Here is a 25,534-nt window from a genome sequence, read left to right on the forward strand (position 1 = left end):
GTGAACTGGGCGATGGATTTTCACGTGGTAGGTAACTCTCATGCATTTGTTGTTGTTGAAGTTACTCGCATTCTTCCGATCATAAAGTCTGTTCTCTAAGAGGTATTTTTTTGAAGATAAACTAGACGTATACGCGTATATAAAACTTTTATTATACAGCTTTTGTCTTAAAAATAAGTTTAATCCCATTTTTCTTATAATCAACAGCTTTTCAACACTATCAAGGGATTTTTTCACCAGTCACGTACAATAAAAAGTATGACACTCTCAATATTTTTGATCAAAACACTGGATCGCGTCTAAGTTTCAAATAGATACTATAGAAATTATGAATAATCAAATAAAAGTATCATGAAAACAACTTGTTTAATTCAGGCGGTAGCCTTTACAATAAAATCAGCATCAAAAAATAATTCTCAAAATAATTTACACAGAAAAAAAATTTTTTTGTTACTAAATGTAAAAATTGTGAAATGTTTGAAATGTCATAACTTTTTTGTTTATCAGTTTACCATCACCAAAATTTTATGGTAGATAGCTGATATAAAGGGCCATTTCCCCTAAAAAATTAACGTTGGTAAAAAGATAGGGTTTTGAGATATTTGAGTTTTTGTGACAAAAATCATATTTTTTTTAAGTAAAAAAATAAATTTTTTACAGTGTATATTTTCTAAGGAATCATCATTTAGTTATCTAACTTTAAATACGTAATAATACGAAATACGTATCTGTCAAAGGATGCAAATTCTTAGTGGAATTCAAAGGAACCGTACTTAACCCGATTTTCTTTTATTTACAGATATTCCCCTAACAAGCCCAGGTTAATCATCATTATCTAACTTTGCTGAAAAATTCATAACAATCGAAAAATCCGTTTTTGCTGTACAGCTTTTAGAATATTTTTGAGCTGTTTTAGCATACACCCTTCTGAAAAGTTAGTCGTGAGTGAATATGTAGGTTTGATATCGAAAAATGACGATTTAGATGAAATTGAAAAACTGTGCAAAGTTTCAGATATTTTTGAAATGGTCGCTCAGGATCGACTGACATGACTCCGTGGAATTCCTCACGGGTGACTTCTTCATACGGTTGTTGTGGTTGCAGATCGTACACTTGTTAACCACAAGTGGAACCGTCTTTTGCAATCACAAAAAATGATTGATAATTTTACTGTTCTCGTCCCGACCCCTATATCTCAGCCGCGGAAAAGATTTATACGGTGAGGAAAAGTAGATTTTAACGCGATTGGATATCGTAGAGGACTACTAATAGCCGGATACAAAAAACACGATGTGTTCTCTATCTAGTCTATTCATACACTGGACGCGCTATTTGTTTTGTTTCTTATTTTGTATTTTTATTTGAAGTGAGCACGCATGAAAACAAAAATAACAGAATCATTCAGTGCCGTAATCGCTTATTTTCGAATAGGATAAATATGGGAACGTGAGATTACTGATGGCACACATACCCTAGTTTGAACTCACTTTCTTCAGCCTAAGTCGAAATTCACACAAAAGTGAAGCACAAAAGTTATCAATCGTTGGATTATACTTAATTGCTTATATTTTGATGGTGAAGCTATTGTTTTAATATAATTCCGTATTACGAATCAAAAAATACAAAACTGAAATGTTAAAAAAGTTGATAACAAATAAATTCACTGAGTTCCACAGTGGGCAAGTAAATGTCTTACAAAGTTGCAAACGTTTTAAGTATGACCTAAAAGTCATAAATTGTGTGCGGATAAACCCATTCGAACACTTCATTGTTCCATTGAACAATAAACACCTCGTCAATTTCTATCTCCTAACAATACGTCTTCCATCAGTTGAAGCTTTCTGGTTCAATAGTTCATTGGTGCTGCAGAAGCAGCAGTACCTGTCATGTTTCCGCCTTCCTCGGCATTCCCTGCTGGAATCCGCAACAACTGTCGATAGATGTACGACCGCCCTAGTACCCGCGGGAAACTAAGCCAACAAATGGCGCGAGACCTTTTGTGTGGCCCTATTTCCACTTGTTGCGCGCGCGGTCTCATCCGCATAAAGATAGTGGATCTTCCTTCAGTCAGTGGAAGCGTAATTGTAATTGATGTAATAGAGGTAAGAAGAAAAATTATGTAACCAAACAACATCAACAACGCCGTGGTAGTTAAGCGTCACAGTCGGGTCGAACGGTCGGTGGTGCCGCGATGGTCTCTTCATCTTCATGGCCTTACCTTATTCATCAAAGGGGTATTTATGTGAATTGCATCTTTGAGGCAAATTACTTGTCCTACTAGCTGTAGAGCGTATAGCTCAAATCACTACGCTCGATTCTTTCATTGCAAGACCTGCTTTACTCCCTTTCCCTCTTATCCACCTATATATGAGTTAATTACCGCGCGAATCACCGAGCTACCTACTAACTTACAGCGTCGGGCTTGTTGATTTTGCGTGATTTTTATCACAACCACCGCCGTATCACTAGTATCGTTAGCTTCACCATGGGTGGCCTTCTTGCTCGCCGCCGCCGGTGTGCCTGGCTGCTAATGAATAGCTCAAGAAGATGCGACGGTGATGCTGATGGTTGTTTAACATCTCCGAGACACATTATGCCGTCGTCATCGACATCCAGCGGCTTCGACAATAATGTAATGTAAGTACAAGGGGCGAGGAAGACTTTGTTACTCGTGGGAAATTCCTCATTTTCCTATCGGTCTGTAAGGGAGGCGAGGTGCAGAAGCAGACAGTAGTCCGGATGGATAAAGTTTTGAGCTGACTTGTTGGAAGTTGTATCATGTGCACCATGGACCGCACTCTTGGTTTGACCTTTTGAAAATGAGGATCTAGCATCGAGGGAATGTAACCTATTTGAAGTTGGTTTTATGCTATTTGATTTGTTCCGTGTATTCATTTGGTTCAGAGCGATGTCAGGCATTTCCTACTGTTACGGTGCAGTTAACTAGCGTGACCTATGGGAATTAGACAACCCGCAGTAGGCGCTAGCGGATTAGCTGCAGCCTGCAGGTATTCGAAATCTTGAGAGTCATTGTTTGTTTACCTTTTCGGTGTAACATCCAACAAGATAAGCTCACATCAACAACTCAGTTGGTGGCCAAAGTCCTTCAGACTCGTTTACATTCTACATTCTTCAGATAACTTTTCACCTGGTCCTCTAATCTTGCCACCGGACTCAGCTTGCGGGACCCTGAGGTTATGGGAGAGCAGTTTTGATCCATCTCTGTTTCGTAAACTAGTACTTGATTCTGGGAGTATCTTTCGAGAATTATGTGCCCGGGTATCCCCAAACGCAGGAGCACAAAGCCGCCCAACTGGTTCTGTTGACTGCGTTCCTTATAAGAAGAGTCACTACTGCATAGTATCAAACCCCCTTCCTCTTTGGCAGGAGCGTTATTTCAGCGGTATTTGTAACTGACAAAATAGCGTCTTGTGCCTCATCAGTCAGTTGACGATAATCTTCTCAAGCACATTTTCCGCCGTGTCGATCAATTTATTGCCCTTTTTGTGGACGAGTCTCAAGTCCCTCCTTTGGCAATAGAACCAGGCTCTGCCGCTTTCAAACATCTGGGAAAACTCCCTCGTCCATGCGCATAGCAGATCTGAAAATCCCAAGAGTCTCTGCAATAGCTACTTTAAAGGCCAGTGTTTGGAACTCCCGCTCGGACCTAGGGGCTTTACCTACGCTAAAGGACTTTGCTATCCCCGCAAGTTCCACATCGGTGACCTTCTCCTCATCGCCAGCCCCAGGCCCCAGCTGTCCTACGAAAGAATGTCAAGGGCTAGGATCTCTGGAGATTGCCCTGTAGGAGCCATTTCACCTCTCGTCTTGGCCATCACGATCCTGTAGGCCGCCGAAGATCGTCCTTAGCACGCGTCGCTCGAAAACTCCGGTACATGGTGCATTTGATGCGTGGGTGAATCTTTTTCGACCGCAGTTTCTTCTGGAGCCCGTAGTACGCCCGACTTCCGCTGATGATGCGCCTCCGAATTTCACGGCTCACGTTGTTGTCAGCCGTCAGTAAGGATCCGAGGTAGACGAATTCCTCCACCACCTCGAAAGTATCCCTGTTTACTCACCACCAGTCCGACCTTTGCTGCTTCGTGTTTCAGGCGGGTATACAACTCTGCCACCGTTCCAAATGTTCTGGCGATGATGTCCATGTCGTCCACAGAGCACACAAATTGACCGGCTCGTCGCTTCACACCTTCCAGAGCGATGTTGAAGAGTAGACATGAGAGTCCATCACCTTGTCGCAGTCCCCGGCGAGATTCGAATGAACTGGATAGTTCACCCATAGCTCTGCGAGGCCGATACTGGCCGATAAAGATATCTCGAAGATAATTTTGAAAGAATACCTGGATGACTTCTTGGAGATATTCCTCTAGAAATCCTTCAAATCTTCTAGAAATCCTTCAAGTAATTCAAAAAATCTTCAGGAAATCCAGGAAATGCAGGTAAGCCGGGAGTAAATAATAAACGAATCCTTGGAGGAATTTCTGAAAATATACCTGGAGGAATCCTAAAAGCAATGAGATGAATCCCTGGATAAAAAAATCTGAAGAAACCGCATCAGGAATCCCTGTAGGGTTTCCTTGAAAAATGTCTGCATGGATCCTTGGAGGAATTTTCCATGCATCCCTGGAAGAATGCCTGGAATAATCCCTGGATAAATTCCTAAATGAATTCCTGATGGAATTATTGGAGGAACTCTGGGAAGAACCTCCAGAAGAATTCTCGGAGCAATCCCTTGAGGAACTGGATGAATCCGTGGAGGAATTCCCAAAGGAATTCCTAGAGGAATTCCTACAGGAATACCTGGAGGAATCGCTGGGTGAATTTCAAGTGAAATTACGGGAGGACACCCTGGATAATTCCTGTATAAATGCCTGGAGCAAACTCTGGAAGAAATACAGATCCCTGGATGAATTCCTGGATGATTCTCTATAGGAATTCTAGGAGGACTCCGTGGAGAAATTTCAGAAGGAACCTTTTGAAATTTCTAGAGAAATTCTTGGATCCCTGGGGGAATTCTTGGACAAATCCTTGGAGGAATCCCTGAAGCAATTACTGGAAGAACCTCAGAAGGAATGCCTGGAGGAATTTCTGGACAAACTCCTGGTGGAATCCCAGGAAGAATTTCTGGATAAACCCATAGAGGCATTCTTGGGGAAAATACCTGGAGGAATAGCTGTAGTTATTCCCGAAGAAATGCATGAAGGAATTCCTGAATCAATTCCTGAGGAAATTTCTGGAGGGATTCTTGATAAAAAATACCTGGGGTAATTTCTGCAGGAAATCTTGGTGGAATTCTTGAAGGAGTTCCTAGAGAAATGCTTGGATAAAATCCTGGAGGAATGCCTGGAAGAATATATGGAATAATTTCTGGATGAATTCCGGGACAAATTTTTGGGGAAATTTCTGAAGAAAACCCTGGAGGATTGCCTGGAGAATACCAGAAGAAATCCTAGAGGAATCCCAGGAGGAATTCATGCAAGAAATCCTGGAGGAATTCTTGGAATAGTTCCTGGATAAACTCCGGGAAGTTGCGGTAGTAATTCTTGGATCAATTGCTGGAGGAATTTCTAAAGAAATTCCTGGTGTAATTCTAAAGAAACCTCTTGAGGAATTCCCGGAGGAAACCTTAGAGAAATTTCTAGAGAAACTCTTGGAATAATTTTTGGGATTTCTGGAGGAACCTCAGGAGGAACTTCTGGAATAAATCCTGTTGGAAATCTAGGAAGCATTCCTGGACAAATCCCTAGAGGAATTCTTGGGGAAATATCCGTAAAATAATTTCTGGGGGAATCCCTGGAGGAGAAATTCCTGGAATAATTCCTGAAGGAAACCCTGGAAGAATTTCCGGAGGAATCCCTGGAAAAAAATCCTGGAGGAATTTCTGTAGGAATTTCCGAAGATTTAGACCAATTCCTAAAAAAAATTCCTGGAGGAATTCTTCAAGAAATACCTGGGGGTAATTCCTGAAGGAATCCCTACAGGCATTCTTCGGGAAAATACCTGGAGGAATTGCTGTTGTTATTTCAGAAAAAAAAATCCTGGAGGAATTCCTGATAAAAATACCTGGAGTGTTTTCTGCAGGAATTCTTGGTGAAATTCCTGAAGGAGTTCCTAGAGAAATGCTTGGATGAAATCCTGGAGGAATGTCTGAATAAAACCCTGGAAGATTGCCTGGAGGATACCTGAAGAAATCCTAGAGGAATCTCAGGAGGAATTTATCCAAGAAATCCTAGAAGAATCTCAGGAGGAATTTATCCAAGAAATCCAAGAGGAATCTCAGGAGGAATAAACTCCAGGAAGTTGCGGTAGTAATTCCTGGATCAATTGCCGGAGGAATTTCTGAAGGAATTCCTAGTGTAAATCTAAATTCCCGGAGGAAACCTTAGAAAAATTTCTAGAGAAACTCTTGGAATAATCCTTGGGATTTCTGAAGGAACCTCAAGAATTCCTGAAGAAATACCCGGGGCTAATTCATGAAAGAATCCCTACAGGCATTCTTGGAGAAAATACCTGGAGAAATTGCTGTAGTTATTTCAGAAGAAATTTCTGGAGAAATTCCTGGATCAATTCCTGAAGAAATTCCTGGAGGAATTCCTTACAAAAATACCTGGGGTAATTTCTGCAGGAATTCTTGGAGGAGTTCCTAGAGAAATGCTTGAATGAAATCCTGGAGGAATGCCTGGAGGAATATCTGGGATAATTTCTGAATAAATTCCGGGACAAATTTCTGAGGAAATTTTTGAAGAAAGCCCTGGTGGATACCTGAAGAAATCCTGGAGGAATCTCAGGAGGAAATCATGCAAGAAATCCTGGAGAAATTCTTGGAATAGTTCCTGAATAAACTCCGGGAAGTTGCGGTAGTAATTCCTGGATGAATTTCTGAAGGAATTTCTGGTGTAATTCTAAAAAAACCTCTTGAGAAATTCCCGTACGAAACCATAGAGAAATTTCTAGAGAAACTCTTGGAATAATCCTTGGGATTTCTGGAGGAACCTCAGGAGGAAAGCCTGATGGTACTTCTGGAAAATTCCTGTCAGAAACACAAGGAAACATTCCTGGACAAATCCCAGGAAGAATTCTTGGGGAAATATCCGTGAAATACGTGAATTCCAGGAGGAATTGCCAGCGGAATTTCTGGAGTAATTCCAGGAGGAATTCTTGGAGGAGTTTCTGGAGGAAATACTGGAGGAATCATCGGGGGAGTTCCTGGAAGAATCCTTAGAGGAATCTCTGGAGGAATTTGTGGTATATTCCTGGAGGAATTCCTGGTGCAATTTTTGGAGGAAACCGTGAAAACATTCCTGGAGGAATCTTTAGAGGAATCCCTGGAGAAGAAATCCCCTGGGAAATTTCATGATAGAAATTCTGAAGGACTCCCTGGAGGATTTCCTGCATAAATTCCCGAATTTACCTGGGATTATTCCTGGAGAAATTATTGATGGAATTCTTGGAGGAGTCCCCGGAGAAATGTCTGGATGAAATCCTGGAGGAATGCCTGGAGGAATGCCTGGAGGAATACCAGGAATAATTCCCGGATAAAATCCCTGGAGGATTTCCTGGTGGATTCCTGAAGAAATCCTTGAAGAAATATCTAGGGGAATCTCAGGAAAAATTCATTTAGGAATCCCTAGAGGAATTCTTGGAATAATTCCTGAATCAACTCCGGCAGGAATTCCCGGGGAAATTTTTGAATGAATCCCTGGAGGATTTCCGGGAAAATTTGCCATAGTGATTTCTGAAGGAATTCCCTGATCAATTGCTGGAGGAATCTCCGAAAGAATTCCTGGGGTAATCCTGGAGGGATCCCTTTAGAAACCCCTGGAAGAATGCCTGGGGGAATTTCTAAAGGAACTCCTGGAGAAATCCCTAAAAGAATCCCTAGAGACATTCCTGAAGGAATGCCTGGAGGAACTCCTGGAGAAATCCCTGGAGACATTCCTGAAGGAATTCTTGGATCTCTGCAGAAATTCCTTGAGAAGTTCCTTGATGGATTCCTGGACGTCTCCTTGCACAAATTCCATGAGGAATCCCTGGCGGAATTACTGGAGGAATCCATGAAAGAATTCCTGGAGGAATTTCTGGAAGAATTCCTGGACGAGTCCTTGTAGGAATTTTTAGAGGAACTCTCAGAGGAATCTTGGAAAAATTCCTGGAGGAATCACTTGGGGAATTTCTGGAGCAATCCTAGGAATAATTCCAGAAAAAATACAAATTTCAATTTCTGAGGGAATTCCAGAGGAGGAGTTTCTGAGGAAATCTCAGTACTGATGAAATCGCTGAAATACCCGAGGAAGTCCTGAAATCCTGGATTAATTTCAGGAGAAGTTTTGGAAGGAATCCCAAGAAAAGTTCTTGCACGCATTTCTAAAATAATCCCGGAAACTGCTCCTGAACGAATTACAGAAGGAATTTCCGGGTGAATTCCCTGAGGGTTTCTGAAGAAACCACATGAGGAATTCCTTAGGTAATCTCAGGAGAGCTTTCTTAGCGAATTACTGGAAGAATTTCTGTAGGAACCCCTGGATAAAAAGATATGGAGAAATCCGTATCTGCAGTAATTTCTAAACGAATTGTTGAAGGAATACTTGTATGGACCCTTAAAGGATTTTTTGTACAAACTTTTCAAGCAATTCCTGGATTATATTTAAATAATTTCTAGTAAAATTTTCTGAAAGAATTTTTTTTTCAATACATTCCTGCAGAAATACTTCGCATCATTCCAGGTGGAATAATTGGAGCAATCTCTAGCAGAATTTCAGGAAGAATATATGGAGAAATCCCTGTAGAAATCAATAAAGGAAAACCTGCAGAAATATCTTGAAAGATCTCTGGAGAAACTTCTGAAGGAACCCCCGAAGAGGAGGAAGTTCTAAAGATATTCCTGGACAAATCCGAAGAAATGTCTGGGTGAATTCTTGAAGGAATCTCTGGAGGAATCCATGATGCAACAAGTTATGGAAAAAATCCTGGAGGAATTGTTCATACTCAAATAGTCTACGAAACTAGGAACAAATCTCATTTATATCCTCAAAACTGCAATGCCGATTTGCATATTCATATATCGGGCGCCCATCCCGCTTAAAAGTCATTTCAAGTCAGGCACCCCCTGGGCCCCCTCTAGACAAAAATCCTAGCTACGCCAATGTCGTCTGCTGGTGGGCGCTGAACTTACCAATCGTCGGTCTGAATTCCTCCTCCTAGCCTACCTGAGCGTTTAAATCTCCTATGATAATCTTGACGTCGTGGCTTGGGCAGCGATCGTACTCGCGTTCGAGCTGCGCGTAAAATGCGTCTTTGTCATCATCAGTGCTTCCGGAGTGTGGGCTGTGCACGTTTATTATGCTGAAGTTGAAGAATCGGCCCCTGATCTTCAACCTACACATTCTTTCGTCGATCGGCCACCAACCGATCACGCGCCTCTGCATATCACCCATCACGATGAAAGCTGTTCCTAGCTCGCGCAGAGCTGTCCACAGCTCTGGTAGATGGTATGATTACCTCTAAACGTTCGCACCATGGATCCTGTCCAACACACCTCCTGCAGCGCTACGATGCCGAACCCGCGGTCCTTCAGTAGATCGGCGAGTATGCGGGTGCTCCCGATGAAGTTGAGAGATCGGCAGTTCCACGTACTGAGTTTCCAATCGCAAGTCCTTTTTGTTCGCTGGGGTCGTTGCCGTTGGTCTCGGTTCGAATTAATCTGTTGCTGATTTTCCGTTACAATGTTTTTTTTACGGCTGGCTCGTAGGGCCTGACACCAACCCCCTACTTTCTGGAGGACCATAGTGCACAGTTGAGCTTAGAGTCCTTCCCTGGCACTCGGACGTAGATCAGCCGCCCCTAACATGGGGATCAGACGCTGTTGTGAGTCGTTCCTCCTGGAGAACAGACGCTCAGGTTTGCCGGAGCAAACCCCCTCTTCCCTGTCAGCCTACGACCAAAGTTCCCACCGGGGTTGGTTACCCGATCTTCCCTAAAGTTGCTCATAGTTTCCGGCCGGTACCGCGAGGAGGTAGGGATAGGAGTTGCTGGGCAGAGGCTTTTAGATCACAATGGGATCTGAATTGCGCAGCATACCCAGCCTTTACCGTGCCAACTCTAATCCATCTGTCAGATCATTTTATGATATTGGTTTGATGTTCTACAGCCCAGATTTGCCCAGATATTATTTTGATCTTATAATATCGAAATGAGATATTATTATGTTTTTCCCAATACTAATTTTTGACCTTTTATCACTTATGAAAACAAACCAATAGCTAATAATGATCATGAGTACTTCACTAAGTAATATCTAATGATGATATTGATTTGTTTTTTTTTTTCTACTCGGGATGTCAGCCGTAGCATATACCATTGCTGTTGGTATCGGAATGAAGGGTATATGACAGAGCAATTGCGTATCAAAGAAGTGCAACACTCTTCATCAAAACTAGTGCACCATTCATCCAATTTCGCAAAACCAACAAACACCATTCATGATCTTCACCACAAACAGCCATTCTACCCAGTGACCCAAAAACACCCTTGAATTGAAGATTAGCACCTACCTGCTGCATAATTATCCAAGTCATAAATTTAAAGCACCGCTGGCTAACATTCAACAACGCCGAACAATCCAAATTGCAACAACCAACTCCATTATTGTTTACTAATCTGTTCTCATTTTTGTTCGCTTCTTCTCTTTCTCTTTCGACAGATTCGCACAGTGAGCCGCCATCAGTGCCGGAAACTGACCAGACCCAGACCAAACGGCGCCGCTCAGCTTAAACACGAATCCGGTCCGCGCGCCCATCCACACAGTGATTATTAGGTTCGGACAAGTGCGGAACAAATTCCTCCGTTTCCCTCGGGAGAACACGGCGCTGCTGGATTGAACGAAATTAAGTCATTACATGCGGCAATGCTGTTGACAATTTCCAGAAGAATCTAGGGTGTGACGGCTCGAATCACTGTGAATGGTAGTGAGAAAAATAAGTTCGGAAATTGTATGAATGCCAATTGAAGTGGGTCAATCTCGAATGGTCATTGGTCACCCAAGTGCAGCAATCTTGCGGAATGTGAAGTTTTTGGGTTTAGTGTAGTTCCTATGTTGGTTGTAGGGTAACGGAATTGGTAAAGGTTCATTTCAAGTTCTATCTATCCTAAGCATTGTTTCGGCAGACTTACTATACAACCAAAACAGTAATATTCAAACTTTTCATTTCTAAAACCAAGCGCCAGAGTGATAGTTTCCTATTTTTTTTTAATTTAGCATGTTTTACTTGCGCTTCTTATTTTGTGATTGAAGTCCATTGTATTTTATAGTAAGTTTTGTGCTTTATTTCACTTTCAAAGTTCATTTTAACCAACTTTTCTTGCCCAGCATAATTAAATCTGACCGCGAAACGGGGCTAAAGTGCGTCGCCCCTAGTAGAGAAAGGAACTCCGCGCGCGATGATTGTGTCCAGTGGTGGCGGCAACCATCAGCGTGACGAAGACCTTCACCTTAATCCATCGACAATAAGTGCGATCGCCCCCATCATCGGTAGCAAGAAGAACCCACCGCCGCAATTAGCGGTGCAGTGTTTGCATCATCTCCGCCCTCTCCGGGCAGTTAGTGTCTATTGACCAGCGTTCACGGTTCGGTTTATCTCGGAAAAGTCCGTTTATCCGCCGTCTGTCCGTCATGGCTGATAGTCGCGAGCGAATACGAGGTCCACCGCGTGACGGTCGCGAAGGTTTCACCAGTCCGCGGCAGGTGCTCAGGCGGCTGATGCTGCTTTCGGAGGGTCGCCAGTATCGCGAAGCGGCTACCGTCGTGGGGCGCCTTGGTCCATCAGTGTTGCGATCGGTAGTGGCGGAACTACCGATGGATATCCTGATCGAGGCGCTGCCTCATAGCACCTACTTGCTGGAGTCATTCTTCAATCGGTAAGTGATTCATTTGAAACATAATTCCTTTAAAAATATGCGCGGTTTAGTGACATGCACGTTTTGTTATCTAACTAAGTTGTTACACCAGAACTAATCCACCGATGATGAACAGTGCCAGTGGCCAACTTTTCTGGGCCCAACTTGCTGAGTTCAGCTGCGATACCATCCTTACAATTTTCATTCAAATGTGTATAACTTTTTTATACGTCAATCAAAAACCCTGAAATTTTTACCAATCATAAATCATATATTGGTGAAATTTTGAGCGAGATCGAATAAGTTTTCTGGAAGTTTAAGAACTTTTAGTAAAACTTATAAAATTTTTGAATACATTTTTAAAACATTATATCTCAATATGTAGTCAAAGAATTTTTTTCAATATTTTTTGTTGTAAAGCTCATACCTAAGGCTTTCATATGCAGCTTTGTTTGAGGTTTTTATTCACTTCAAAAAATATGAAAAATCTGTATATGTTCAGAGTATTGTTTGTAAATTTATCATATTTTGATCAACAAAAGTGCCAAGTATTTTCAAATTTTTTAAACTCTCTTGATGTAATATTTCTATACAGGACCTACTAAACTACATATGAAGAGTAGGTCCTATGCATTTTTCGTTCAGTTAATTGACTTTTATTGGTGGAAAACGTTTGGCAGATTATATGTGCAAAATATGGTAATTTTTTAAATATCGTCAACTACATAAGGAAATTTTTCACATTTTTTGTAGTGAATATAAAACCTCAAACGTAGCTGCATATGAAAGCCTTAGGTTTAAGCTGTAACACAAAAAAAATGAAAAAGATTCATTGTGTACATATTGAGATATAATGTTTTACAAATGTGTTCAAAAATCTAATAAATTTTACTAAAAGTTCTGCAACTTTCAGAAACTTATTCCATCTCGCTCAAAATTTCACCAATGGAACATTAATATATGATTCATGAACGCTCAAAATTTCAGATTTTTTGATTGACGTATAAAAAAGTTATAAACATTTGTGAAAAGTTATAAGAAATAAATTGTAGAATTCCCAGAAGAAGGTGAAATACACACCGAAACGTAGGACAGTAGATGCGAAAGGCGTTTTAGCTGCTTAATATAGACTGAAAGAGCCGTAAAACAAGCGAAATACTCGTCAATACAGTCGTTAGCAGTCAGTCAAAGTTATTTTGACAAAAAAAAAAAAAAAATGCTGTACGGACAATTGTTTGATACACTGTACAAGAAATTTCTACAGAGATTGATCCAGCAATTTCTCCGATGATTCTTCCAAGAATTCCTTCAGAGATTTTATTCATTGATTCTTTCAGAAATTTCTCATGGAATTCCTTCAGGAAGTTATATTGGCCTTTCTCCGGGAATTGTGGCTAGGATTCCTCAGGCAACTCCTGCTGAGATTCTTCCAGCAATTTCTCTTAGAATTCCTCCAAAAATTCTCACTCTGGTACCTTCAGGAATTCTACTACCAGTGAATCAAAATTCAACCATCGCGCAACAATAATGACAATGTCGCAACCTGTATTTGTTGCGACAAAACAACCCATGCGACAGTTTGTCCCAACTTGAAAATAATGGGATTAACATCGTACATCACGAGTTTAGAGATGTTTAAGCCTTGCATTGCGATTTTCGAACGGTAACTTCGAGTCGGTAAACACTGCAACTCTGGTGAAGCTCTACCATCAAACAGTTTCGACTTTGGGTTAGTAATAATTGGTTATTCACGAATTGAAAAGTACGCAACAAATTCAGCCTCCGTTTTGTCTGCAACAAAAAATTTCGAGATCATATCATTATCTGCCACCAGTAGGGATAAAGACTAATCGTCGCACCTTTTTTGTTGCATGTTTTGTGCCTCTTTTGTCTGACAATTCTCTTCACTGTCTACTACAGAAGCTCTTCTGGAAATTCTTCCGGAAAATCTCCCTGGGATTTATCTAAAAATCCCTTCGGTGATTCTTCCAGAGATTTCTTCAAAGATTCATCCTCTATAAATTCCACAAGGGATTTCTCCAAGAACTTTTATCGACCTTCCTCCATGAATTCCACCTGGCATTTTTCAAGCAGTTCCCTTTAGAACTCCTTCAGAAATACTGCAAGGGATTTCTCCTGGCATTCCTCCTGCAATTCCGAGCATGCGTGAATAACTGGAATCGGCAATAAAGGAATATGCCAACCCGTTCCAGACTGATTCGGCATGATTGATTTTTCGAAAGTTATTGCGAAAGAGCTATCATTTTTTGAGCTACATGGTAAATTCACCAGTGTGCGATGACGTCACATTTTCGATTCCCGCATCTTGTACCAATGTTAAGGGAACCCAAATGCATTGTCAGTGGAAGAACCCAATTGATGTTGGCTGCAAACAATCCTATTGGGTGGGAATAGGGATGTCATATACGTGGGTAAATTAAGCCGGCAATTGAACCGACGTCTAGTAATTGCGAGCGCATATTTTCGAACTTCGGATACATCTGTTCAAAAAAGCGAACCTCACTGTCCGAAGAAATCGTTACTAACATTTACTTCTTGAAGTCGAACGAATTGATAAGAACAGTTACTTGATTTTTTTTTTATTGATGAAAAAACATATTCCTAACCACAAAATTGCGTTTTTAAGCAAATTGAAAAATTTCCCGAAATCCCGGGATTTCTCGGGACAAACAACAAATTTTATCCTGAATCCTGGGACAAGCAAATTGGTCGGTAAATGGAGCCTCTAGTAGGTATTCCTCCAGGCATTTGTTAGAGGTACGTCTCTTGGGATACCCCCGACATTCCTGATTCAAGAATTTCTCTAGAAATTACTTCTATGATACCTCCCGGAATTCTAGGTATTCCTCCTGATATTCCAGCTGGGATTCCTCAAGCAATTCCTGTGGTTCTTCCAGCTTTTCTAACTGTGGTACTTCAGAAATTATGCTACGGATTCTTCTAGAGCTTTCTCCTGGCTTTTTTGCTGAGTTCTTACCAGGTAATCTTCCTGAAATTCTTGCAGAAATTCCTTGGCTTGTTCTATCAGGGATTTCTTCAAGGACTCATCCAAGAATCTAGAGATTTTATTCAAAGATTCCTCTAGAAATTCGTCATGGAATTCCTTCAGAAACTCCTTCTGGCCTTCCTCCAAGAATATTTCAAACAACTCCTCCTGCGGTTCTTGCAGAAGTTCTTACTATGATATTCCAGAAATTCTTGTAGTGTTTCCTATATGAATTTTTTCTAGTATTATGGTTGAAATACTTCCGGGAAATGATCCTGAGATTCTTTCAGACATTCCTCCTGTGATTGCTTCAGAACCTTTTTACATTTTCTTCCAGAATCCAAGGCATTCCTGATGGGGCTTCTCTAGAAATTCCTGTATATTTTACTCCAACAATTCCTCCTAGGATTTCTGCTGAGATTTCTACAATGATACACGCTCAGAAAACCGTTCTGATAAACGTGAACAAACAAATGCAAATATGAGAACAAGCAAATATACACCGTGAACTGAAACTAGTTCCAGCTGTCAATATGGGCGTTCCAGAAAACGTGAAATCTAGTTCACGGTGTATATTTCTTATTGTTGTTATCGTTGCTATGCATAGTTCCCGTTCGTTCCCGTTGCCGTGATTGGGATTTCACGTATATCGGAACGGTTTTTTTTGCGTGTACATCCCAGAATCCTAAGGATATCTCCTGATATTTTTCTGTGATGTCTTCAGAAGCTCTCCGATGATTCATCCATCAATTGTTATCCAAGATATGTTTTCCAAGGATTCTCTCATAATTTTCTCATAGATTTTCTCCAGGAAACTCCTCTTGGCCTTCCTCCAAGAATTTCAGCTGGATTTCTCAAGCTATTGCTGCTGTAGTTCTCCCAGTAATTTCTCCTAGGACTCCTCCAGAATATCTTACTATAATACATCTCCGAATTCTTCTAGGGATTCTTCTAAGAATTTTTACATGGATTCTTTCAAAAACTTACTGGGATTATTCAAGGAAATCTTCCTAGGAGCCTTGCAGAAGTACCTTCGGTGTTTCTTCTTGGAAATCCTAAAGGGTTTCTTGGCATTTCTCCCAATATTTCTCATTGGATTCCTTCAGGAACTCCTTTTGACTTTCTCCCAGGAACTTCTTCTGGGATTCCATAAGCGATTCCTGCTGCTTCTTATGTTTTAGACATGCCTCCTAGGTTCCTCTAGAATTTCTTACTGAGATACCTGAAGGAATGCCTCTGAGATTTCTCCAGGCATTCTTGCTGAGATTCTTCTAAAAAAATTTCCTAGGATACTTTCAGAAATGCCTTTGGTTTTTTCAGGGATTTTTTTAAAGACTCATCCAAGAATTCCTTTAGAGTTTTTAACCCTCTAATACCCAATCCCGTCTTTAGACGGGGTATAGTTTGAGCATTTTTGTAATTTTTATTTCGTGGAAAATCTTTTTTTTTTTAATATTTTTGGCTGATATTTAGGACTGTTCTGTATACCTAAAAATGGTTTTTGGTGTATTTCAAAGCGTATTTACATTTTTTTTAAAATCATTGAAAAATTGATGTTTAGTCACCTTTTAGAAGTCATTGTTTATTTTGGATTGAATCGCTACAATTAACATATTTAAAATTTTTCCCAAATCATTCTATCCTTGTTTAATAGTTTAAGGAAATCGAATACACTCTAAAATTATTTTCCTTAAAATTACACGGAAAATAAAATTGTCTGTGAAAAAAATTTAAAATAATAATATTTCAACAATAATCATAAAATCTCAAAATGTTTTCATCTCAAAAAATCCGTTCCCCAAATTGGCTTCCAGGAAAAATATAAAAGTGTGGGGATGTTCAAAAATAAAAATTAGAAAAATCAAAAACTGAAATTTACGAAATCGAGAATTAAAAAGAATCATCTTCCAAAACATGTTTAAATCCAGTGATAGGGCAGGATCGTGGCTTCCGGCTAGGAATGGGATCACACACGGGCAATACACTACCGGGGCCGGTCACTATCGGCGGAACTGGGCACCACAAGATTCACCACACAAAAAACTACTCTTCTATACTTCTGGATTCACTTTATTAGGCGTTTTGGGAAAGAACTATATTTCTCAAAGGATCGATTCATACTGACTAACTTTATTCTAATACGTTCAATTTTTACCCTACGTTGTGTGAAATCTTTCCTTTTGAATTCGCTACAAAAAAAAACTACTGTAAAATTAAATATTTCGAGTTGCAACCAGCTGACAGCACGGCTACTGTAGCGTACCCGCTTTCGACAGCAAACAGTTTGAGAACTGTCATCCAGTTTAGATGACGAAAAATGATATTTAGATCAAAATAAAAAATTTGGGTATTAGAGGGTTAATCATGGGCCCATATAGCCGAGGCGGTAAACGCACGGGTATTCAGCATGACCATGCTGAGGGTGACAGGTTCGATTCCCGGTCGGTCCAGGATCTTTTCGTAAAGGAAATTTCCTTGACTTCCTTGGGCATAGAGTATCTTCGTGCCTGCCACACGATATACACATGCAAAATGGTCATTGGCAGAGGAAGCTCTCAGTTAATAACTGTGGAAGTGCTCATAGAACACTAAGCTGAGAAGCAGGATTTGTCCCAGTGAGGACGTTACGCCAAGAAGAAGAAGAAGAAGGGTTAATCATGGATTACTCTAGAAATTAATCATGGTAATACTACTCGAACTCCTCTTGGCCTTCTTCAAAGAATTCCATTGAAGGAATCTCAATAGAAAACTCTGTAGGAAGTCCATAACGAATTTCGAGAAAAGTTGGAATTTCCAGAGAAATCCTGAGAGGTATTACTAAACACATCTCTAGTGAAATCTTATATGAATGAACGGGAAAATAAAATTGATTAGAAGGCACCGAATGTTGCTAATTGACAAATTGAGAGATGAAATTGTGAAAAAAAATCGCGTTCTGGTGGGATTCGAACCCACGACTCCGTATCCGCTCGACCACAGTATGACCATTTCTTAGAGGGTTCCTTCGGCATAATTGTTTTTTCTTTAATTTCTGTGGTAGTCTTTGATCAGCAATTTATTTGGATTTTTTCTATAATTTCAATGGCTATTCCTCTAAAATTATTTCAGCAATCTCTTTTTCAGTCATTTTGCAATTTTCTCAGGCAATTTTATCGTGATTACTTTTGCTATTCTCTATTATTTAATTGTATTCATACATATTGATTCCGTAAATTGCTGAGCTGGAAATTCAGAAATTCTCAACTGAACTTGGTCAAAGAAAATCCTTTTCAAATTCACGAAAACCTTCCTGACAAATTCCCAAAGCAATTGCCGGGAAAAAAATCAATCAAAATTACCTTAGAACTTTCAAAGTAGATGCCATTTGTATAAAAATTACCAGAGGAATTCCGGAAGAAAATATTAAGGCTTTTTAAAGAAATTGACCAAATTCAATCTCAAAATAAATTGCCGAAATTTATTCCATAAAAATTTCCACAAACATTCACAAAAAATCGAAGAAATTCTCAAAGAATTTTCCGGAATCATCAAAGGCATTTCTGAAGAAAATTTAGAAGAATTCCAAAAGTAATTGCCGTAGAATTTTTAAAGAATCACCAAAGATTTTTTTTTTTTCAAATAAATTCCCGTATGGAATTGCTGATGAAATTCCCAAATAAATTTATCACTGCAAGAAACATCGAAATTGCCGAAGATAGCCCGAAATTATCTGCGGCATTAATTCCTTACATGATTATTGTAGAAATTGTCTAAAGAATTATCATTAAAATTATAGAAGCGATTTATAAAAGAATTTCCGAATGAGTTATCGAAGGAATTGGAGAAGGAATACTGAGTAGCATAGATAATTAAAGTCCAAAAAATCGACGAAAATTCCAAAAAAAAAGTAGAATGACTTGCCAAAGACATTAAAAAAAAATGTGAGGAAGTTCTCAGAGTTGACGAATGAAATACCAAAGGCTTTACTGTCAAAACTGTTTATAAAGCCAAATAGTAAAATTACAGAAAAGTTACTAAATCTAAATAAAAAAATCTCTGAGCATAATCATTGGGCTCTTCACAGGACATTGCCCGGCCAGATATCATTTGAAAAAGATTAACCGGTATCAAACTGATATCTGTCATTTTTGTAACTGTGAAATTGAGACCTCGAAACATTTATTATGTGACTGTCCAGTATTAATTGCGCATAGAAGACAATATTCCAACAAGAAAGTCGTAAGTCCTTTTGAAATTTGGTTGGAAAATCCCAATTTAGTTGTAGAGTTAATTCTTAGAATTATACCAGATTGGGCAACTTTGCATCCTCAGCAAACGGCGCTTACCCTAAATGGTGACTCGTCGTCTGAATGAATGCAAAATTAGACAGGGGTATATTGCTGACTGCACCCCAAATTGGACTGTCACAATAGTGTGCACACACATTCAAAGTGTGATTGCAGCGCGGGGACACGTCGAGACGATCCGAGGCAAATGTGCACTTTTATCACACTTTTTAGACGTACCAAAAAAAGTGTGATAGTCCAATTTGGGATGTAGTCTGCAATACCACAATACATCACAATAATGGTCACAGTGGTTCAAATCTCAACAAAAAAAGGCTTCACTAAAAGAATTCCCAAAGAAATTGCCTGAAGAGTAATTGGAGAATTTAGAAAAGCAAATATCAATAATTCTACTGACATTAACAAAACAATGCAAGAAACACTACAAAAAATTGGCAAAGGCACCCCGAGAAAACATATCGAATGAAATAAAAAAGCCAAATAAACTCCTGACGGAATTGCCACACACATTTCCAAAATAATTGGCAATGAAATTTTCAAAGGATGTGTGAAAGGTGCTTAGTACCCAATTCTAAACATATTACCAAATACTTAAATTCTTAAAGAAATTGCCGAAGGGGATCCGAAGATATAACCGAAGAAATTTACCAAATCCAAAGAAATTACTGAGAGATTTCCAAAATAAGTCTCAAGTGAAATAAATTGCTAAACAATTTTCAAATAAATTGACGGAAATATTCCCTGAGGAATTACCAAAAGAATGTTCTGCCGCGAATATAAATTCCTTGTGTTATACGAATAAACCAGAATCGATTAACCGAAATGTACGAAACTGAAGTTTTGGCTGATTGGCACAATGTTGGTTTTACGTAAGTCAAAATTTCAGATTTACACACCATTCCCTTCACCAGATATAATATCAATCCAGTCGAAATTGGAATTTGGTGCGAGCATCAGAATCCCGAAGAGAAAAATCAAAGTTCCAGGTTTCAACTGGATTGATAATATGTTCGTGAAGCTCAGAACGGAACTCAGGATAATGGAGTCCAAATTTTATAGTTTTAAGAATAGTTGCACATAACATAAGTGGAACCCTGGCTCAAAAAGTTGATGCCTTTCCGAATTCGTACGCTGTTATACAGAGCATCGAAATGTCAAATGCATTATAATATTATCGCCATACTATTTTTCAGTATGTATACTATTTTTCATTGCTGTGAAGTAAAACAAAGACCTCATAGATCTAGACTGGCAACACGAGGAGATCTAAAATAGGACATACATTGTAATAAAACTTTGTAAACTCAAGTCAAAAATACGTTTTATGGCTTTAAATATAAAGGGAGATCGATATGTGGAACGTGGATATGTTATCTCAAAGATTTCAATGAATTTATGACAACATGAATAAGTGGATTTCCAGCAACTAGTTTTGCGCATATCTCAGATGCCAATCTTCGTTTCTGTATTCTTTGCCAAAACTGGAATACTGATTGGATGAGATGTTTTTTGTTTACCAAAATAAATGACAATTCGATTCCTTTTATGAAAGATATAACAGTTTCGCGTGCTGGAGAAGGATACAACTTTTTCCTTCGCTCTGACCATGGAGTTCCACTTAGGGGCTGTCCATAAACCACGTGGTCATTTTTTTGGGACTTTTCAACCCCCCCCCCCCCCCCCGCGTGGTCATTAGTCCATACAAATTTTTTTATTTGTCCATACAAAATGGTCATTCGCCGTAACCCCCCCTCATGACCACGTGGTTTATGGACAGCCCCTTATGTTATGTGATCGTTGTCACAATTTCTCTGTAATAGTAGTTTACGCAACAAGGTGCAGAATGAAGATTTTTACAGCACGAGTTGTACACTTATCCAACGAGGCTTGCCGAGTTGGATAAGTACGACGAGTGCTGTAAAAATCGAGTTCTGCACCGAGATGCGTACAACGTTTTTTGCAATTTCATAAATTACCACTCGAGGATAGTTTTTAACAAAACTTTTACATCAAACTGCACACTGATGCTCATAGCCATGTTTAAGAAAGTCTGATCATTGCAGGTCGTACTGTGCAGTTGTCACAATTTTTCAAACCTGCGTCCAGAAAGCATCAAGAAGTTGATCTAAACTGAAAACAGTGCTGTAATGGTTCATTACGCAACGCAAATCAGTGCTGTAATGAACCATTACAGCACTGATGATTTTGTGTGGGAAAGTAGGCCTTTTCCTGTCAGATTTGCGTGAGGTAAAACAGCCTATTACGATGAGAAATTGCAAAAAAGTATGTTCATGTCCACGTGGTAGTGTTCAACTTGAAGCAAAAACGCTGTCGCCATAAATGTTGTGGCCAAATCAAACATGCAAATAATATTAATAATAATTAATAATATCTATATAAATAAAAATGGAATGGTGTTTGTATGTCACGAATAGGCTCGGGAACGGGTCAACAGATCGACATGTTTTTTTCACTGTTGCATTCCGCCAGGCCTCCGACGTGTTCGTACGAAAAAATAATTAGAAAATGTGACCGGGAAGGCAAGAAAAACGGGAAAATCTGAAATTCCATTTTGAGGGGCATTTCTTCATGGAACCGGATGTCAAAAAACAGAGTAGGCAGGCAGGACGACGTTTGCCGGGACTGCTAGTTAATAGGGCACTGCATTGTTTTGATTTTGTATGGGTTTTTGACGTTTCTTGGCCTTGTTGTTAACAAAATTTATGTAAGAGTGAAAGGGAAGGAGAGAACTTCGTGCAGTGCCCTATAATAATATTACGCGTTTCAAGAAAAATCATGATTCCTGGAAAATTCGAAGCCACACAGAGGGATATTTTCCCGGTCAACAATCACAGTAGCCTTTGATGACAAAATGTTGTTTCACGCTTTGATAGTGTCATGCTTGTGATTTTTCCACACATGTGGACGAATTCCAGCGCACAATTTCTTCGAAGAAAAGGAAATTTTCTGGTTGATGAGCATTGGAAGACAATGTCTTCTTTTTGAAGAAATTATGCAATCTACCTAATGATCTAATAAATTGTTTTATGCATCCCTTACAGTACAGCACCAAGGAACTATTCGGATGTTCGTTCCATGAAAGTATCCAGAAGTCTTGGCTGGAAATGCTAGAGATTAATAATTATCATTTATAATTATTTAATTTTTTTTTTAAATTTCGTATTTTCTAAATAGATATTCCATACCAAGTGCCGCATCTATCCGAAAAATCCTGCGTTCTCGATTGACTCCTTTTATTTGCATGATGGTGCTCTTTCAATCTTTGTGCCCTGACCACACTCTTCGGGGTTTACGATAAAACGCAAAGAATCAATCGAGGAGGTACCTGTGTGAAAGGGTGAACGCCGATGCATACGATCCAGTGCGTTGAGCAAAGCCCATCAAACAGCAGCATTTGGAGCCCAATCTTCTGCAACCCTCCATCCCATTCAAATTTCCTAGATCTAACACACAGTGACAGTTGATGTTCATTTCAAAATAATAATTTGAATCAACGCATACTGTTCCACTTTTCCTCAGTGCGGGGATAGCCCATGCGCGTAATTTCCGCACCAGGATCCAAATTTTTAAATTTCCGCATAATATGTAATAACATTTTATTTTTCCTGATTTTGCAATTTAAAGTATTTATAACTCATGTAATTGTGCTTGAAAAATATTTTTATAGTTTCCGAGATTTACACTTGAAATTGAGGGTGTGTAGTAGGCATTGGTGAATGTTTCTTTACTAAGTAGGCAACGACTAGGGTACAATGACAGATAATGACCATTCCGAAATAAACTGTTGAAAGAGAACAACGTCTAGTCATTTCGCTACATCTTCAGAAGTGGGATAACCAACAAGATGTTTTTCGAGAAGCAGAGAAGCGATATTGAATCAGCGGAATCCAGTCTAGGGAATGGATATCTCGCCCATCAAAATGCTCCTGCAAGAACTACACCAAGGGATGAAAAGTCCGCCAACTGTTCAGGAAATTGTTCATTTGGACCTGCGGGATCCGTTCTAGTGGATGGATGCTTCGCCAGTCATGAATCAAGTTCTGGAAATTGGCCGTCTACAGATCACGTGAATCAAGAAGCTGTTATTGAAATCCATGGAAGAAAAAGCAAAACCCCACTGGCGTCTTCAACGGAAACACAAATATCTTTCTCGAGCGGGACAAGGAATTCCGGCATGGTTGAAGTCAACGAGCATTTTTCAAACAATTTACATCCAGATGAAATTTCTTCAATGCTGCCAATGTTTTCTGGACATAACCAAGACGATGTGAATCATTTTTTGAAAATTCTATCGAATACGAAGCAAGCACTTCACGTCAATAGTGAAACGATGAAAATTGTCCTAATCAAGCAGTTAAAAGGAAAGGCCCAGATCTGGTTGCACTCAAATGCAGATTACATGTTGAAGAGTTACACCGAAATACCTGAAAATTTGCAAGCCGCGTTTACCGTTAGCAACAGTGTATATCTGCTGAGAACTCAACTAGCAAGTCGTACATGGTCAGGACGGGAACCCTTTGAAGATTATTACCAGTCAAAACGAATTATCGCGCAGAAACTCAATTTACCAGAACGAGAACTTGTTGAATATCTAGTGGAAGGCATTGAAGATCAAGTACCGTAAACCGGGGTCAAATTGATCTCCGGGTCGAAATTGATCACACGTTTTTCGGTTAGGTTTAGCATATTTTAAGTAATTTCCTGTCAACTATCGTGCAGTTGGGAACCGATACTAAACGATATTTGCTTGGAAACTATTTGAATTATTTTTTATCTAAAGGAAAATCGTCTGATCAATTTCGACCCGGAGATCAATTTGACCCCGGTTTACGGTACTTCGAAATCAAGCTAGGATTAGGAGCTTTGCCACTGTACACGAGTTGATTCAAGCGTTCCGGTCAATACAATTGGATCCTGTGATGCCACGACGAAAAAAAATGAAGCTATGTTTCAATTGTAACGAGCCAGGACACATCGCTACAAACTGCAGAGCCGATCAGACATCCGTCTTAGATTGTATGGAGAAAGCAAATTCGAGCAGATCATTTGGAACGTTGATGCAAAAGCAGAAAGACGAGACTATCAACTTTTTAGAGGACAAAGGCAAAAGACAACAGAGCGAACAGGTTAAATGTAATGGACTGGTAAAATTTAAATTTTTAATAGCACTACAAATTTAACAGCTTTATTCGACACAGGAAGCCCAATCTCACTGATACGTCGAGGGTTAGTTAATGGGAATGAAATTCAAAAATATTATCAAAATAAAAGTTTTCGAGGTATCGGTGGGAAATGGCTCAAAGTTTTAGGAATATTCACCAACAAAATTCTAATTCAAAATACTCTTTTTAGTATAGAATTTCATGTTGTTCCGGATAATGTACTAAATACCCTCGATGCAATCATTGGACGAGACATCATCATGCAGCCTGGTATCCGAACAATAATTGAGAATGATATCAAAATTTGCTCATTCGATCAACCCAATTTGAAATCTGAAGATCATTTAGAAAAGGTAAATAGTTTGTTCAATATCAATTCCAATCCCCTTGATAATGTTAAAATAGGTGATGTCTCCGAAGATCATTTGGTAATTTTTTTCAGAAATTTTCAATTCTTATTATGTTAACTATAAAAAACCTTCAAAACCAATAACAGATTACGAAATGGTAATAGGCTTAAAGAAAGGAGAACCATTTCATTTCAAACCTCGAAGGTTGTCTTTCGATCAAAAACGTAGAGTGGATGAGAAAATTAAAGAACTTTTGGATGCTGGCATAATCAAAGACAGTAATTCCCCTTTCGCTAGTCCAATTGTTTTGATTCCCAAGAAAAATGATGATATCAGACTATGTGTTGACTATAGGAAGTTGAATAAGGACACTATTCGTGATAATTTTCCACTCTCTGTAATAGAAGATTTATTTGACAACCTTAAAGATAAATCATATTTTTCAATTCTTGATCTTAAATCCGGCTTCCATCAGATAAAAATTTCACCAGACTGCACAAAATCCACTTCATTTGTCACACCTAATGGCCAGTACGAGTATTTACGTGTACCATTTGGATTATGTAATGCTCCGGCTGTGTTTCAGCGTTTCATAAACAAAATTTTTGCCAAACTTATAAAAGAAGAAAAAATATGTGTCTATTTAGATGACATATTAATAGCTACTAAAACAATCAGTGAAAATTTTTAAGGTTTTGAAACAAGTATTTGAGATTCTAAGCCATAATTTATTAGAGATTAATTTAGAGAAATGCAAATTTTTATACAATGAAATAGATTATCTTGGATATACTGTGA

At 39.2% G+C, this 25,534-nt stretch overlaps 1 protein-coding gene across 3 annotated transcripts in view; it reads left to right on the top strand.

The window, feature by feature from the left end:
- LOC109425343 (uncharacterized) overlaps positions 1–25,534 on the top strand; it is a 165,746-nt gene that overhangs the window by 88,518 nt on the left and 51,694 nt on the right. The window contains exons 3-4 of one of the 3 annotated variants that reach the window (XM_062846472.1): positions 10,718–11,324; positions 11,384–11,931. In XM_062846472.1, coding sequence (XP_062702456.1) covers positions 11,687–11,931 — 245 coding nt within the window. In that variant the 5' untranslated portion in view covers positions 10,718–11,324; positions 11,384–11,686. Of the gene's footprint in view, positions 1–10,717; positions 11,932–25,534 lie in introns of all 3 variants that reach the window. The other 2 variants (XM_062846473.1, XM_062846474.1) reach the window with 2 other exon arrangements.

This window comes from Aedes albopictus, chromosome 1, assembly GCF_035046485.1.
Source record: "Aedes albopictus strain Foshan chromosome 1, AalbF5, whole genome shotgun sequence".
Lineage (NCBI taxonomy): Eukaryota > Metazoa > Arthropoda > Insecta > Diptera > Culicidae > Aedes > Aedes albopictus.